The sequence below is a fragment of the Leuciscus leuciscus genome, assembly GCF_965113295.1.
Source record: "Leuciscus leuciscus genome assembly, chromosome: 4".
NCBI lineage: Eukaryota > Metazoa > Chordata > Actinopteri > Cypriniformes > Leuciscidae > Leuciscus > Leuciscus leuciscus.
The window spans coordinates 9,477,847-9,490,576 of record NC_138728.1 but is presented as its reverse complement, the minus strand read 5'-3'; the positions used below and the strand labels follow the sequence as shown (position 1 = coordinate 9,490,576).

Here is a 12,730-nt window from a genome sequence, read left to right as displayed (position 1 = left end):
TTTATACTGAAAGACAAAGACTACTTGCTACTCATGGACAATCATTCTAATTACTCAGAAGTCGTGCTGCTGTCAAACACAACAACAGAACAGGTAATTGCACAAACAAAAGCCATAGTGGCACATCATGGTATTCCAATGACTGTAATAAGCGACAGTGGACCGCAATTCAGAAGTCAGTGCTTTAAAGAATTTAATTACAGCTTTGAGCATTTAACATCAAGTCCTCTTTACCCCAAATCCAACGGTTTAGCAGAGAAAGGAGTTCAAATCATGAAACACCTTCTGATAAAAGCCACAGAAACCTGGCAATATCCATGTAGTTTGATTCTCAACTACAGAGTGCCATCACTGGAGGATGGTCTTTCACCAGTGGAAATGCTCATGAATAGAACACTATGGACAAAGCTTCCATCAGCAAATAATCACCTGGTGTGGAATGCGCTGAATTCCTCCAGTGAGAGACAGATTGAACACTAGAACAGAAAAACAAAACCACTGAGTCCACTTGCTCAGGAGTGAGTAGTATGAGTAAGATGTGGTGGACTGTGGGGACCCCTGGCCAAAGTGGTAAAATATACTACACCCATATGTAGTGTTCATTGAACATGGGGAAAAAAATAAGGCGGAACAGGAGACACCTGCTGAAAGTGCCTCAGAAAGAGATGAGAACCACGGAAAATGACACGTATGACCTAGCAATTTCAAAGCAAAGTAAGCAAAAAGAAATGTCAGATAGAAATAAGGTATCAGAGACTGTTAAAGACCCTAATGTTGTGACACTGACAGAACGTCCTAAGAGACAAGTAATAATAAGAAAAAGACTGATAGAAGAAATGTGATGATGTGTACTGAGATGTAAGAATAATTGTATTACGTATTCTTGTAGGAAACATTAGGGTACACAGGGATGAAGTGGAGAATATTTTTGTTTAAGTTTAAATCTTTAAAACAGCAGCTCATTTGCATTGCAAACATGTACAAAAACTAATTGTTTTTCCTTACACTCAAAAATGGAGATTTGCAACAAGGTATAATGAATGATCTGTGGGGTATTTTTATATAAACTTCAAAAACACATTTTGGGGATACCTGAGACTTATATTATCTTGTAAAAATGGGCATAATAGGTCCACTTTAATGTATTGATGAACAAGCCTCATGTAAAATAGTATACGTATCATTTAACATTAATATACTGTAAATGTTTTAAAATAATGTTGTTCATTTTTAGGTTGTGATACCTAATGCATTAACATGATGGTTACTAACTGAAGCTTATTATAAAGTGTTACCAATGTTTCTTTTTCTTTCTTCAGGCGTTAGGCTGGTTGGAGGTTCTCGCTGCTCTGGGAGGTTAGAGATACTTGATGATCAGTCGTGGGTTTCAGTGTGTGACGCTGCCTTTGACCAAAAGGATGCAGAGGTTGTGTGTAGAGAGCTGGACTGTGGGGCTCCTGTACAGGTGCCGGGAGAAGATGCTTTTGGCAAAGGAGACACTCAGATGTGGACACAAGAGATTCAGTGCAGAGGAGATGAGTCTCAGATTCACCTCTGTCCAACATCCTTACACAAAAACAGCTGTTCACATGATAATTACCAGGGGCTGATCTGTGATGGTGAGTTAAAAGAATATAGTAATATCATACCTTTTAAGTCAAGTCAAGTCAAGTTTATTTGTATAGCGCTTTTCACAATACAGATTGTATCAAAGCAGCTTCACAGTATTAAATTAAAATAATACAACAAAGTTTGTTTCAAGAGGAATTTATTGATTGATAAAATTAAATTAAATATCCCCAAAATATCCCCAACTGAGCAAGCCAAAGGCAACAGTGGCAAGGAACCGAAAAACTCCATCAAGTGACCTAATGGTGTCCTAAAACTCCATCAGGTGACCTAATGGAGAAAAAAAACCTTGGGAGAACCCAGGCTCAGTCGGGGGCCAGTTCTCCTCTGGCATTTATGAGCTAGAGGCCGGATTGTAGTTTGAACTTTAGGATTATATGAATGCCTGGCTGAAGAGATGCGACTTTAATCTAGTTTTAAACTGGGAGAGCGAGTCTGAGCAACGAACAGTATCAGGAAGACTATTCCAGAGTTTTGGAGCCAAATGTGAAAATGCTCTCCCTCCTTTGGTGGTTCTGGATATCCTAGGTATTACCAAAAGCCTTGAATTTAGTGATCTTAAAGAGCGCGATGGATTATAGGGCGATAGAAGATCCGTTAAATAGACTGGAGCTAAGCCGTTTAGGGCTTTATAAGTCAGTAGCAATACCTTGTAATTAATACGGAACTTTATAGGTAACCAATGCAGTGATGATAAAATCGGTGTTATATGATCATATTTTCTTGATCTCGTAAGAACTCTAGCGGCGGCATTTTGGACTAACTGTAGCTTGTTTATTGAGGATGCAGGACAACCAGCTAATAAAGCATTACAGTAATCCAGTCTCGAGGTCATGAATGCATGAACTAACTTTTCTGCATCAGAAACTGATAGCATATTACATAGCTTAGCAATGTTTCTAAGGTGGAAAAAGGCTGTTTTTGTAACATATGAAATATGATTTTCAAAAGACAGGTTGCAATCGAGTATAACACCCAGGTCTTTTACTGTAGAGGATAAAGTAACAGGACATCCTATGATGTTAAAGTTGTTTTGTGCAAGGTTTTGTGGGCGGTTTTTTGAACCGATAAGTATTACCTCTGTCTTGTCTGGATTTAATAAAAGAAAATTACGCGTCATCCAATCTTTTATATCTTTAACACACTCTGTCAATTTGGAAAATTTTACTAATAGGGTGTGTAAGCTTGCGCTCCATCGGCCCAATGGAGGCATCCGACCAGCGCGGAAGGTCTTAACATGTTATTGTCCTTTTCTCGAGGCAAAGTATTTTTTGATTAAATGCAATACATTTGAATATGTATTCTCTCTTTATTTCATCTGACTCCATAAATGAAAAGGTTTTAATGATATCTTTGGATCATTAATTGTGAGCGAATGTTTGACTATTCCTTTTAACTCTTTAATGAAAATAATGTCAAAGTCAGTTAGAATAATCAAATGTAACAATTTATTGTGTCAGGTAAAAGTATCATGCCAATTTCATAATCAATTAAAAGATAATCGATACAAAACATCAAATGCTCTGGAATAAAGAGAAAAGATGCAACCCAACATTAAGAAATACATGAGGCAGAGAGGTCTCACTCTCAGGTGTGAGTGCAGGGGTGACCATTTGTCAGGAGATCACCTTTCTTTGTCTGTCAGTAATCTTTAAACTCTTAAAAACCTTATTACCTTTTGTTTGACTTATTTGGAAATGAGACATTTGTACCAGTCGCACTGTGACATTTTAAATGATACCAAACATGAAAAATACTCTGTGATAATCATTCACATTAAACTATACATTTTCTTGGGTGATTTACATATGGTCTCAGCATGTGAGAGGGGGAGTGAGGAAGAGGGGGAGAGATGTGTTCTGAGGTGAGACTTTGCCTCTCAAATGGTGAGTTCAAATGGTAATTTCCAGAGAGGTCCTTTGTCCTCTCAGGGTCTGGGTGCTCCCCAACCAGACTGTCCGGAATTTCCTAATTTCTCAATTCTTACAGGTGCATCTCAGTCAGCTTCATATTTCACAGTCAGAACACTGACCAAGGAGCCAGCCATTTTAAGGTCTGTCTCAATCACAAAATCCTTCAAGTTCACTGGAATGTTCGCTCCCTAAAAATCCTACAATGCACTCCAAAAACTAGATGCTCACTATGTCCCCTTAATGGAAATTCTGTTAGGTGCAAAATAAAGCACACAAACCAACACAATATCATCATGACATGCGATAGAAGATTTGAAAAGACAAATCGTAATTTAATTATATGTCAGTATAAACATCAGTAGATAGGTAGTGAACAGTGTAGTAATTATTTATAATTAAAATTTGGCTAAAATGTTTCAGATATATATAACAAAATATATTTCATAACATACTTTAAACAGCACAAAAAATTTCAGAAAGATGTTATGTGTGTTGTTAATAAATACCAGTGGTGACGTTTTATGACACAAGCACCTAGTCATATCGCCGGAATTGAAAAATCAGTGTCCAAATGTGTAGTGAGCCAGTGTGCTTTACCAGTGCTGAATTTGTGTACACAATATACACTGATACGTGAACTAGTGTGCTTACGGAGATGTAATCAAAGTCTCTATCTGTATTTTTCTGCCACTTAGATAAAAAGAATGTGAGGCTGGTTGGTGGTCACAGTCGCTGTGCTGGTAGAGTGGAGGTTCTTCATAGAGGTCAGTGGGGAACAGTGTGTCATCATGCCTGGGATATGGCTGATGCTGCAGTGGTGTGTAGAGAGCTGGACTGTGGAGAACCTGTAGATGCTCTGGGTCATGCTCATTTTGGACAAGGATCAGGACCAATCTGGATGGGTGGTACATTTTGTGCTGGATCAGAATCTACACTGAAGAACTGTGGGTCATTAGGATGGAGCGCACATGCCTGTACTCACAGTTATGATGCCAGTGTCATCTGTTCGGGTGAATAATTTAACTGATTTGTTGTGACATATAATATTTTGTTTGGAAAACTGTATGTATGTTTATTGTATTTAACTATAAAGCATTTGTTTTTGTCTACTGTGCATTCCTGTAATATTAACAGATCATCAAGCTTCCAGACTCGTTAATGGATCTCACCTGTGCTCTGGGAGGTTAGAGATACTTGATGATCAGACGTGGGTTTCAGTGTGTGACGCTGCCTTTGACCAGCAGGATGCAGAGGTTGTGTGTAGAGAGCTGGACTGTGGGGCTCCTGTACAGGTGCTGGGAGAAGATGCTTTTGGCAAAGGAGACACTCAGATGTGGACACAAGAGATTCAGTGCAGAGGAAATGAGTCTCAGATTTCGTTTTGCTCAATTTCATTATCACACAAACAAAGCTGTACCAGTGACTATAATGTGGGTCTGATCTGTTCTGGTAAATTATAAATATTCAGTGTATCTTTGTTTGTATTTTAAACAGTATATGTTCTCTGTCAGCTGCATTATACTTTATTTTAACCTCTATGTTCTTTATTCAGGTTACACAGATGCTAAACTCATGAACGGTTATGACTCCTGTTCTGGAAGAGTGGAGCTTCGGTTCCTTAATGAGTGGGGCTCAGTGTGTGATGCATGCTGGGATATGAGAGCTGCCAGTGTCCTCTGTAGACAGCTGAATTGTGGGATTGATGTGTCTGTTGTGGGATCAGACTGGTTTGGAGAGGGAATTGGTGAAATCTGGGCTGACGTGTTTAATTGTAACGGGAATGAAACAAAACTCTCAGAATGTCCCGTCTCTTCATGGAGTCGAGCTGAATGTTCTCATAGACGAGATGTTGGAGTCATTTGCTCTGGTAAAGTTATTTGACACTGAGAGCATTATGCTCTTTTTCACCATGTTATAACACAATTCTTGTTTTAGTAAAACATGAGATCTTCTCCTCAGGTTCCTCTCTGGCTGTTCATGATGGTCTGGTGCGGTTGTCTGGAGAGAGACAGTGTGAGGGGGAGCTGGAAGTTTCCATCCATCAGGTCTGGAGGAGAGTTCTGCTGGACTCCTGGAGTCTCACTGAATCTTCTGTGGTCTGCAGACAGCTGGGCTGTGGCTCTGTGCTGAACTTCTCCGGCTCCTCTTCATCCAGTCCTGAACACAGTCATGAGTGTGTGACGGGCTTCCAGTGCTCTGGGAGTGAAGCTCATCTGGGGAACTGCAGCTCTCCACAAACTCTCAACTGCAGCTCCACACAACAGCTGTCAATCACCTGCCTTGGTGAGAACAACAACATCTGGGCAGATTCTTCAGTTGTTAGTGATCAATAATGTGTTTTTCTCTCTCTGAATATCAGGTCGCGGGTCCATCAGGCTGGTGGGTTCTGGGGGAGACTGTGCAGGGAGGCTGGAGGTTTTTCACAGCGGCTCATGGGGGACAGTGTGTGATGACTCCTGGGATATTAAAGATGCCCATGTGGTGTGCAGACAGCTGCAGTGTGGAGTGGCCCTCAGTAACCAGCAGGTACCAGCCTGGTTTGGTCCTGGTTCTGGACCCATATGGCTGGATGAGGTGGAGTGTGAGGGGAATGAGACGTCCCTGTGGAACTGCTCTTCTCCAGGCTGGGGGAAACATGACTGTCAACACAAGGAGGATGTAGGAGTCGTGTGCTCAGGTAAACATTTCAGTGTTGTGAAAAATTGTTATTCAGTAAAATGTAAAATCTAAAAAATCTTCTGGGAATATCTAAAATTTTTCAGTTACACATACAGGGGTTCAAAAGTGAAACTGAAACTGTGGTTTGAGACCACAATAATTTATTAGTATGGTGTAGTTTATTAGTAGACTCCTTTTGCAGCATCAATTCGTCTTGGGAATGACATATATAAGTCCTTCATAGAGGCCAGAGGGATTTTGAGCCATTCCACTTCCAGAACAGTGGCCAGGTCACTATGTAATGCTGGTGGAGGAAAACGTTTTTTGACTTGCTCCTCCAAAATGTGGCTCAAAAATACTTAGTTCTGGTGACTGTTCCGGCCGTGTTCAACTTCACTTTCATGTTCATCAATTCATTCTGTCACAAGTCTTGCTGTGTGTAGCATTATTATGCTGATACACTGCACAATGTGCTTCAGGGTACAATGCTTGAACCATTAGGTGCACATGGTCCTCCAGAATGGTTCGGTAGTCTTTGGCAGTGACGTGCCCATCAAGCACAGTAGGGAATGCCATGATATTGCAGCCCAAACCATCACTGATCCACCCCTATGCTTTACTCTGGACACGCAACAGTCCGGGTGTTAAGCCTCTTTAGGGCTTCTCCACACTGTAACTCCCATGGATGTGAGAAAGAAAGCGAAAGTGGACAGTGAACTCACAATACTTGTTTCACATTGTCCACAGTCCAATGAAACCGACATCTGGCATTGTCACGAGTTTCCAAAGGTTTGGCCATAGCAGCCCGACCATGTGTTCCATGTGGAGCTCCCGACGAACAGTTTTGGTGGAAACAGGAGAGTTGAGGTGGGGATTTAAATCTGCAGTGAGTTGGGCAGCTGTGGTTTTATGTTTTTTTTGTATACAATCCAGGATATCCTCAGTAGCTTCCTCATGTGTCGACAGTTACTCCTGTTGGATGTGGTTCGTCCTATGTGGTGGTATGCCGACATTACCCTGGATACCATAGCTCTCGATACACCACAAAGACTTGTTGTTCTAATCTATGGAAGTTTATGGGTAGCAATACTCAATTCAATTCAATGAAATGTAATATGCAAAATGACAATGCAATATGTAAAATGGCAATGCATTTCTGTATTTTAATTTAAATTTTCCAATACATTTGTGCAACGTTTGGTGCAAAATGGAAATGAAAATTCAATTATATAATTTACATTTGCCATTTCATACACTAGTTTTAATATGTAAATTGAATACATATTTTAACGCTTTATAAGTTGCAAAATTAAAATTAAAATGTATTACAGAAATGATTAGATATGTTTAACATGTTCAAGCAAAAACTGTAGCAAAATTGTGTAATTTAAATGTTTTTTTTTCTTAATTGCATTTACACTCATAACACTTGCCATTGCATTTCCATTAAGTGTCCCGCAATGAATGTAGCAAAATTCAATGTGCAATTTGAAAATGCATTCTGAGCCGATCACGTGCCCACCCCTCCCTGTCAATCACTGCGTGAAGTTGGCCCCGCCCCCAACCCAATGCAAAACGTCGGCAAAATAGGCTCAATCGTTTTTACTTTGTTTGTGCTGTAATATTTGTTTGTGCTGCTTCATAGTAAAATAATATTTATAGGTCATTATATCACCCAGCCCACCACATGCTCCAAATAAAATAGTCTCGTTCGGTTTGTGCCGGTTTTGTTTGTGCTGATTTAGTTTTTGAAATATTAGACCGAATTATAGACGATGACGTCACCAGCCCCCGACCTCATTCACCCAAAATAGTCTCATATGTTTGTACTAATTTGCGCCGATAAACGTTTATTTTGTGCTGCTTCGGTTTCTTAAATATTAAAATAATATTTATTGGTCATTCTGAGGTCACTCAGCCCCCCTACCTGCTCCACATTCATCCAAAAATGAAACTGGTCAGTGATGTTGCTGTGTGTGATTTAGATCATGTTCCTCTCAGACTGTGTGGAGGTTTGGGCCGGTGCTCTGGGAGGCTGGAGGTGTATCATAACGCTGTGTGGGGTTCAGTCTGTGCTGATCTGTGGGACATCAGCGATGCTCAGGTGGTCTGCAGGCAGCTGGGTTGTGGAGCAGCACTGAGGGCTGATGGGAATTCAGTCTTTGGTGCTGGTGAAGGTGTTGTGTGGCTGAACAGAGTCGAGTGCAGAGGGAATGAGATTCACCTGTGGGACTGTCCTCTCTCCTTGAAGAACCACACTGACTGCTCCCACAAAGAGCACGCTGGACTCACCTGTGCAGGTCAGAGCAAAACACTGAGCAATATTAGTCATTTTCACACCATTTTAGAGTGAATATTTATCTGTGTATTTGCATGATATCGAATGTGTTTGTGTTTGTGTCTGTTTTGTCAGATTTGTCAGTGTCCACTATTCCTGCCACAACAACATCAGCTTCTCCTCCAGTTTCTCAGACAGTGCGCTCAACATCAGTCACTCCTCCACAAACTCCTCCAGTGTCTCTCTCTGTGCTTGTGGTTGTACTGGGAGTTTTGCTCTTACTGCTCTTAGTGCCACTGCTTATACTGATTCAGCAGAACAGAGTGACGAGGAGAGGTAGGAGAGATCCAGAGACTGTCATATTGTGTCTTATTCAGTGTGTGATCAGTCATGTGTTGTGAACTGACAGCAGGTTTGTCTGTCTACACTCACATCTCTCTCTAAGACGAGACACAAGACACAGGACGACGCCGTTTATGTGGAGCTTCATCACAGACCCACTAATAGACAGAGTTTCTTCACTCAGAGGGGTGAGTGTTATAGGTTCTGATTTGTGGAAATCAACAGAGAAATAACTTTATTCAGAGGGGTGAGTGGAGTAAATCACATTGAGTCATATTTGTGGGACCTTTTGTGCATTATTTTAAATGATTGGTTAGTGTTGTATGATCCAAAGAATGTGGATATTTGTGAACGTGTCAGATAACAGACATGCACCTGCAGCTCTGTTTTTTATACACACACGCACACGCACACGCACACGCACACGCACACGCACACAGTTTTGGGAGGTAGGGGATCATATATTTGTAGGGTATGTTTCTGTGTGTATTTGTCTCTAAAACCCTTTAACTGATATTTCATTATAGGACCACTTTTGTCTTGTAAACTGGTCACATCATTCATTGATTGATCAAAATGGCAATGGCCAAGATTCTTAAGTCCTAAAAATATTCTGTTTTGATTTTTGAAGATGAGGCGAATGAAATCGGACTGGGGTACTATGATGACGTCATTACTGATGACATCATTACTGATGATGACTGAAACCAGAACGTGAGACATATACACACACACACACACACACATTATATATATATATATATATATATATATATATATATATATATATATATATATATATGCGTTTATAGTTTACTATTAATTAATCATCATGACTTTATCTGGAGTAAATCTAATAATCTCACACAGTAATGAGGGAAAGAGATCAATGACATCATCAGTTACACAAGCTGTATTACAAATTACAATGTGTGGTTTTATTTCATATGTGAATCAGAGGGAGATCAGGAGGAGTATGATGATGTGAAGAACAGCAATGAAGAAGAGAGAAACCTGTTGGGTAAGTGTTTGTCTATTTTTTAATCTTTGACTGATTATTTGCTGATTTTAATAGGCTCAGTTTTAGATGTTAAATACAACATTAAACATGATATATTTGCTTTTGTCTTTAATAACAGACTATGATGATGTGGGGGAGTTGTCAAAAAATGACGGCATGACTGTATGACTCAGTGGCCACATCCACTGCCTCGGTTCATGACATTTTACAGCTTCTAGAGTTGGGTTGAATCGCTACTTTTAAATTAGTTTGTATTGATGAGCTTGCATTTTGTAAAAATGATTGCTTTGAAATTTAGAGGTATAACATTGATTCTTTTTTTGCTTTCTTTAACAAACACATTTTAACTATCATAAAAACAAACATGATAAATGCATAAAATCATGCTAATGTAATTTTTTTCTCTGAACATTGTTGATTTTGTGCCTTATTCCTTACTTGAAGTTGGAGCCATTTCCCTGTTCTGTTTTACAGTTGTGCTAAAGAAATTGCATACCCCTTGCAGAATCTGTGAAAATGTTAATATGTTTAACAAAATAACAGGGATCATAAAAACGTATTGTTGTTTTTATGTAGTACTGTCCTAAATAAGCTATTTCACATAACAGATGTTTACATATAGACCTTATGTGCCAGAGAAACAAACACCCAGCCATCAGAATATTGAACTTTTCTGGTGAAGTGGATTTTCTTTTTGTAGAGTTAACGAAAGTTATCATGGACATTATAATGTTTGAAGCGGGTGTCATATCAAATGTCAATAGAACCAGAAGATTTTAAAATGAGCGGCTCATTCATAAATCCGTAAAATCTTACCTTCATGCTGTGGAAATACAAACTGGAAGACAGAAAACTTGTCTTCTGGGAAATTTGTAAGTATCTCTTGTGCATAGCTTCTGGAGGCATGCAGTACTAAATGAAATATTACCTTTAAACAAAATAAGAAAAACGTATACATTATTACCCTGTTCAAAAGTTAGAACTTAATGCATTGTGTTTACTTCTGGAGCATCAGTGAATGTTTGCAGCGTTAGTAATAGTTGTGAATTGTCCTCAGTGTGAAAAGATGGATTTCAAAATCATACAGCCACAGCTGGAAAGGGTTCAAATATGCAGAAGATGCTGGAAAAGTAAATAATGTGCAGAACCTGAAGGATTTTTCTGAAGAGCAGTGGGCAGTTTAATTGTTCAATTGATATACAAGGGAATGATTAAAAAAACACTCAGGTGAACACTGGTTCACTCAGGTAACAACAGCTAGTATTAAGATTCATGGGTATGTAAAGTTTTGAACGGGGACATTTTAATAGATTCTGCTATTAAACATCTGTTATGTGAAATAGCTTATTCAGGACAGCAAGTTTTATAATACCTCTTATTTTGTTCAAATTATTAACATTTTTGCAGATTCTGCAAGGGGTATGTACACTTTTGAGCACAACTGTATCTAATTAAAACAAATAAAGAAATACAATGGTCTTATTTAATGCTTATTTAATGTTTTTTTTTTTTCCCAAGCCTTAATCATTTGGCTATTTAAGAATCAAAACATTGTATCCAACCTGAAACAGGATGCTTGAGCAAATATTGATGCTATTAATAAATGAATATGGACACAATTGTGTTACATGTTTGGTAGAATAGAAATATTGCATGTCTTACCCAAAAGATATGAGTCACAGTACTTAATGTGAACCCCATATTTACATTTCAGCACTTTTAGTTGTGTGATTTCAGGCAGGTGCTGGTAAGAAAGTGAACAATAGCTGTTCTTCTTCAGATTAATCAGTGTTTTACAGCTATTTTGTGGGTAAAAGTGCTGCAGTAATAGTAAAGGTACGTTGAAAAGGATGTTGTAGCAACACAAGGGTACTATAGAACAAAAATGGCGACGGCGCGAAAGCAGCGCCATCTGCTCTCGCACTACAAAACCGCGATTTGGCAGAAAATCCACAACATGCTTTTTATAACTTTGTTGCTGTTTACCACTGTCGGCCCTCCACTACGAGTCTACCTGTCCTGGAAGACACAAGCGGAACATCTAAGCCTTGATAACTATTGGATGCAGCAGGTGACTGGGACGGGAGAACACTGGCTTTTGCACTCAAACTGTGTCGCAAATATTCGGATTATATCCTACCATCACAACCTGGTCGGACTCTATGCCATCTATTCATCTGTTTTACGTAATGGTTGTGCTTCGATTGACCATCGTAACCACAAAAAACAGCGAGGATTTACCTCACCAGCGCGGAAGATCCACAGCGTGCTACTCCTCCTACTGCTGCTATCCGGGGATGTACAACTCAACCCGGGACCGGTGGTCACTCGGAGTGCATCACAGGTCAGCGGTGTTAAACATTCTTTGGCGGCGACTGTGGCGAAAACGCCCGAGGTGGTGAGTTTTTGTGGAATACCCGTACCTAGCATCCCCCTAACTGGAGTAGATGCCTTGGCCCTGGTTTTTGACAAGCTAGCCAGCACAACGGCGACGCTAACGGGGAAATGTCAGCCTGAAAATTCTGCTCCTTATGAGGTTGGGTACATCAATCCTGCTGTTAAAAAACAAATCTGTTTTAAAACTTTTCAAACTGTTAATCATGCAAAGGTCGTTTGGGTTCCGAAGCGGAAACCAAGAGGGCTTTTGGGTGGTCACCTAAATATCCGAAGTATCGTCTCCAAAACCGAACAGTTGACTCATTTATTAGCGAATTCAAACTTGGACTTTTTGTGTATATCTGAAACATGGCTTCAACATTCTACTCCCATCAATGTATTTACAATGAATGGTTTCCAATGTTTTAGGTGAGACAGGACTGTGGGAAAAGGGGGCGGGGTACTTATGTATGTAAAAGACTCTATCAAATGCGAACGTATATTTTTCAAGCC

At 39.7% G+C, this 12,730-nt stretch overlaps 1 protein-coding gene and 1 long non-coding RNA gene across 2 annotated transcripts in view; both read left to right on the top strand.

The window, feature by feature from the left end:
* LOC309496258 (scavenger receptor cysteine-rich domain-containing protein DMBT1-like) overlaps positions 1-6,129 on the top strand; it is a 106,169-nt gene extending 100,040 nt beyond the window's left edge. Inside the window, exons 8-12 of the mRNA XM_082166241.1 lie at positions 1,320-1,619; positions 4,238-4,552; positions 4,677-4,991; positions 5,095-5,409; positions 5,502-6,129. Coding sequence (XP_082022367.1) covers positions 1,320-1,619; positions 4,238-4,552; positions 4,677-4,991; positions 5,095-5,409; positions 5,502-5,875 — 1,619 coding nt within the window. The 3' untranslated portion in view covers positions 5,876-6,129. The remainder of the gene's footprint in view (positions 1-1,319; positions 1,620-4,237; positions 4,553-4,676; positions 4,992-5,094; positions 5,410-5,501) is intronic.
* Positions 6,130-8,912: 2,783 nt separating this feature from the next.
* LOC309496299 lies at positions 8,913-11,460 on the top strand. The gene is made up of 4 exons (XR_014205094.1): positions 8,913-9,008; positions 9,452-9,534; positions 9,779-9,841; positions 9,960-11,460. It is a non-coding gene; the product is annotated as an uncharacterized lncRNA (long non-coding RNA).
* Positions 11,461-12,730: the final 1,270 nt, after the last annotated feature.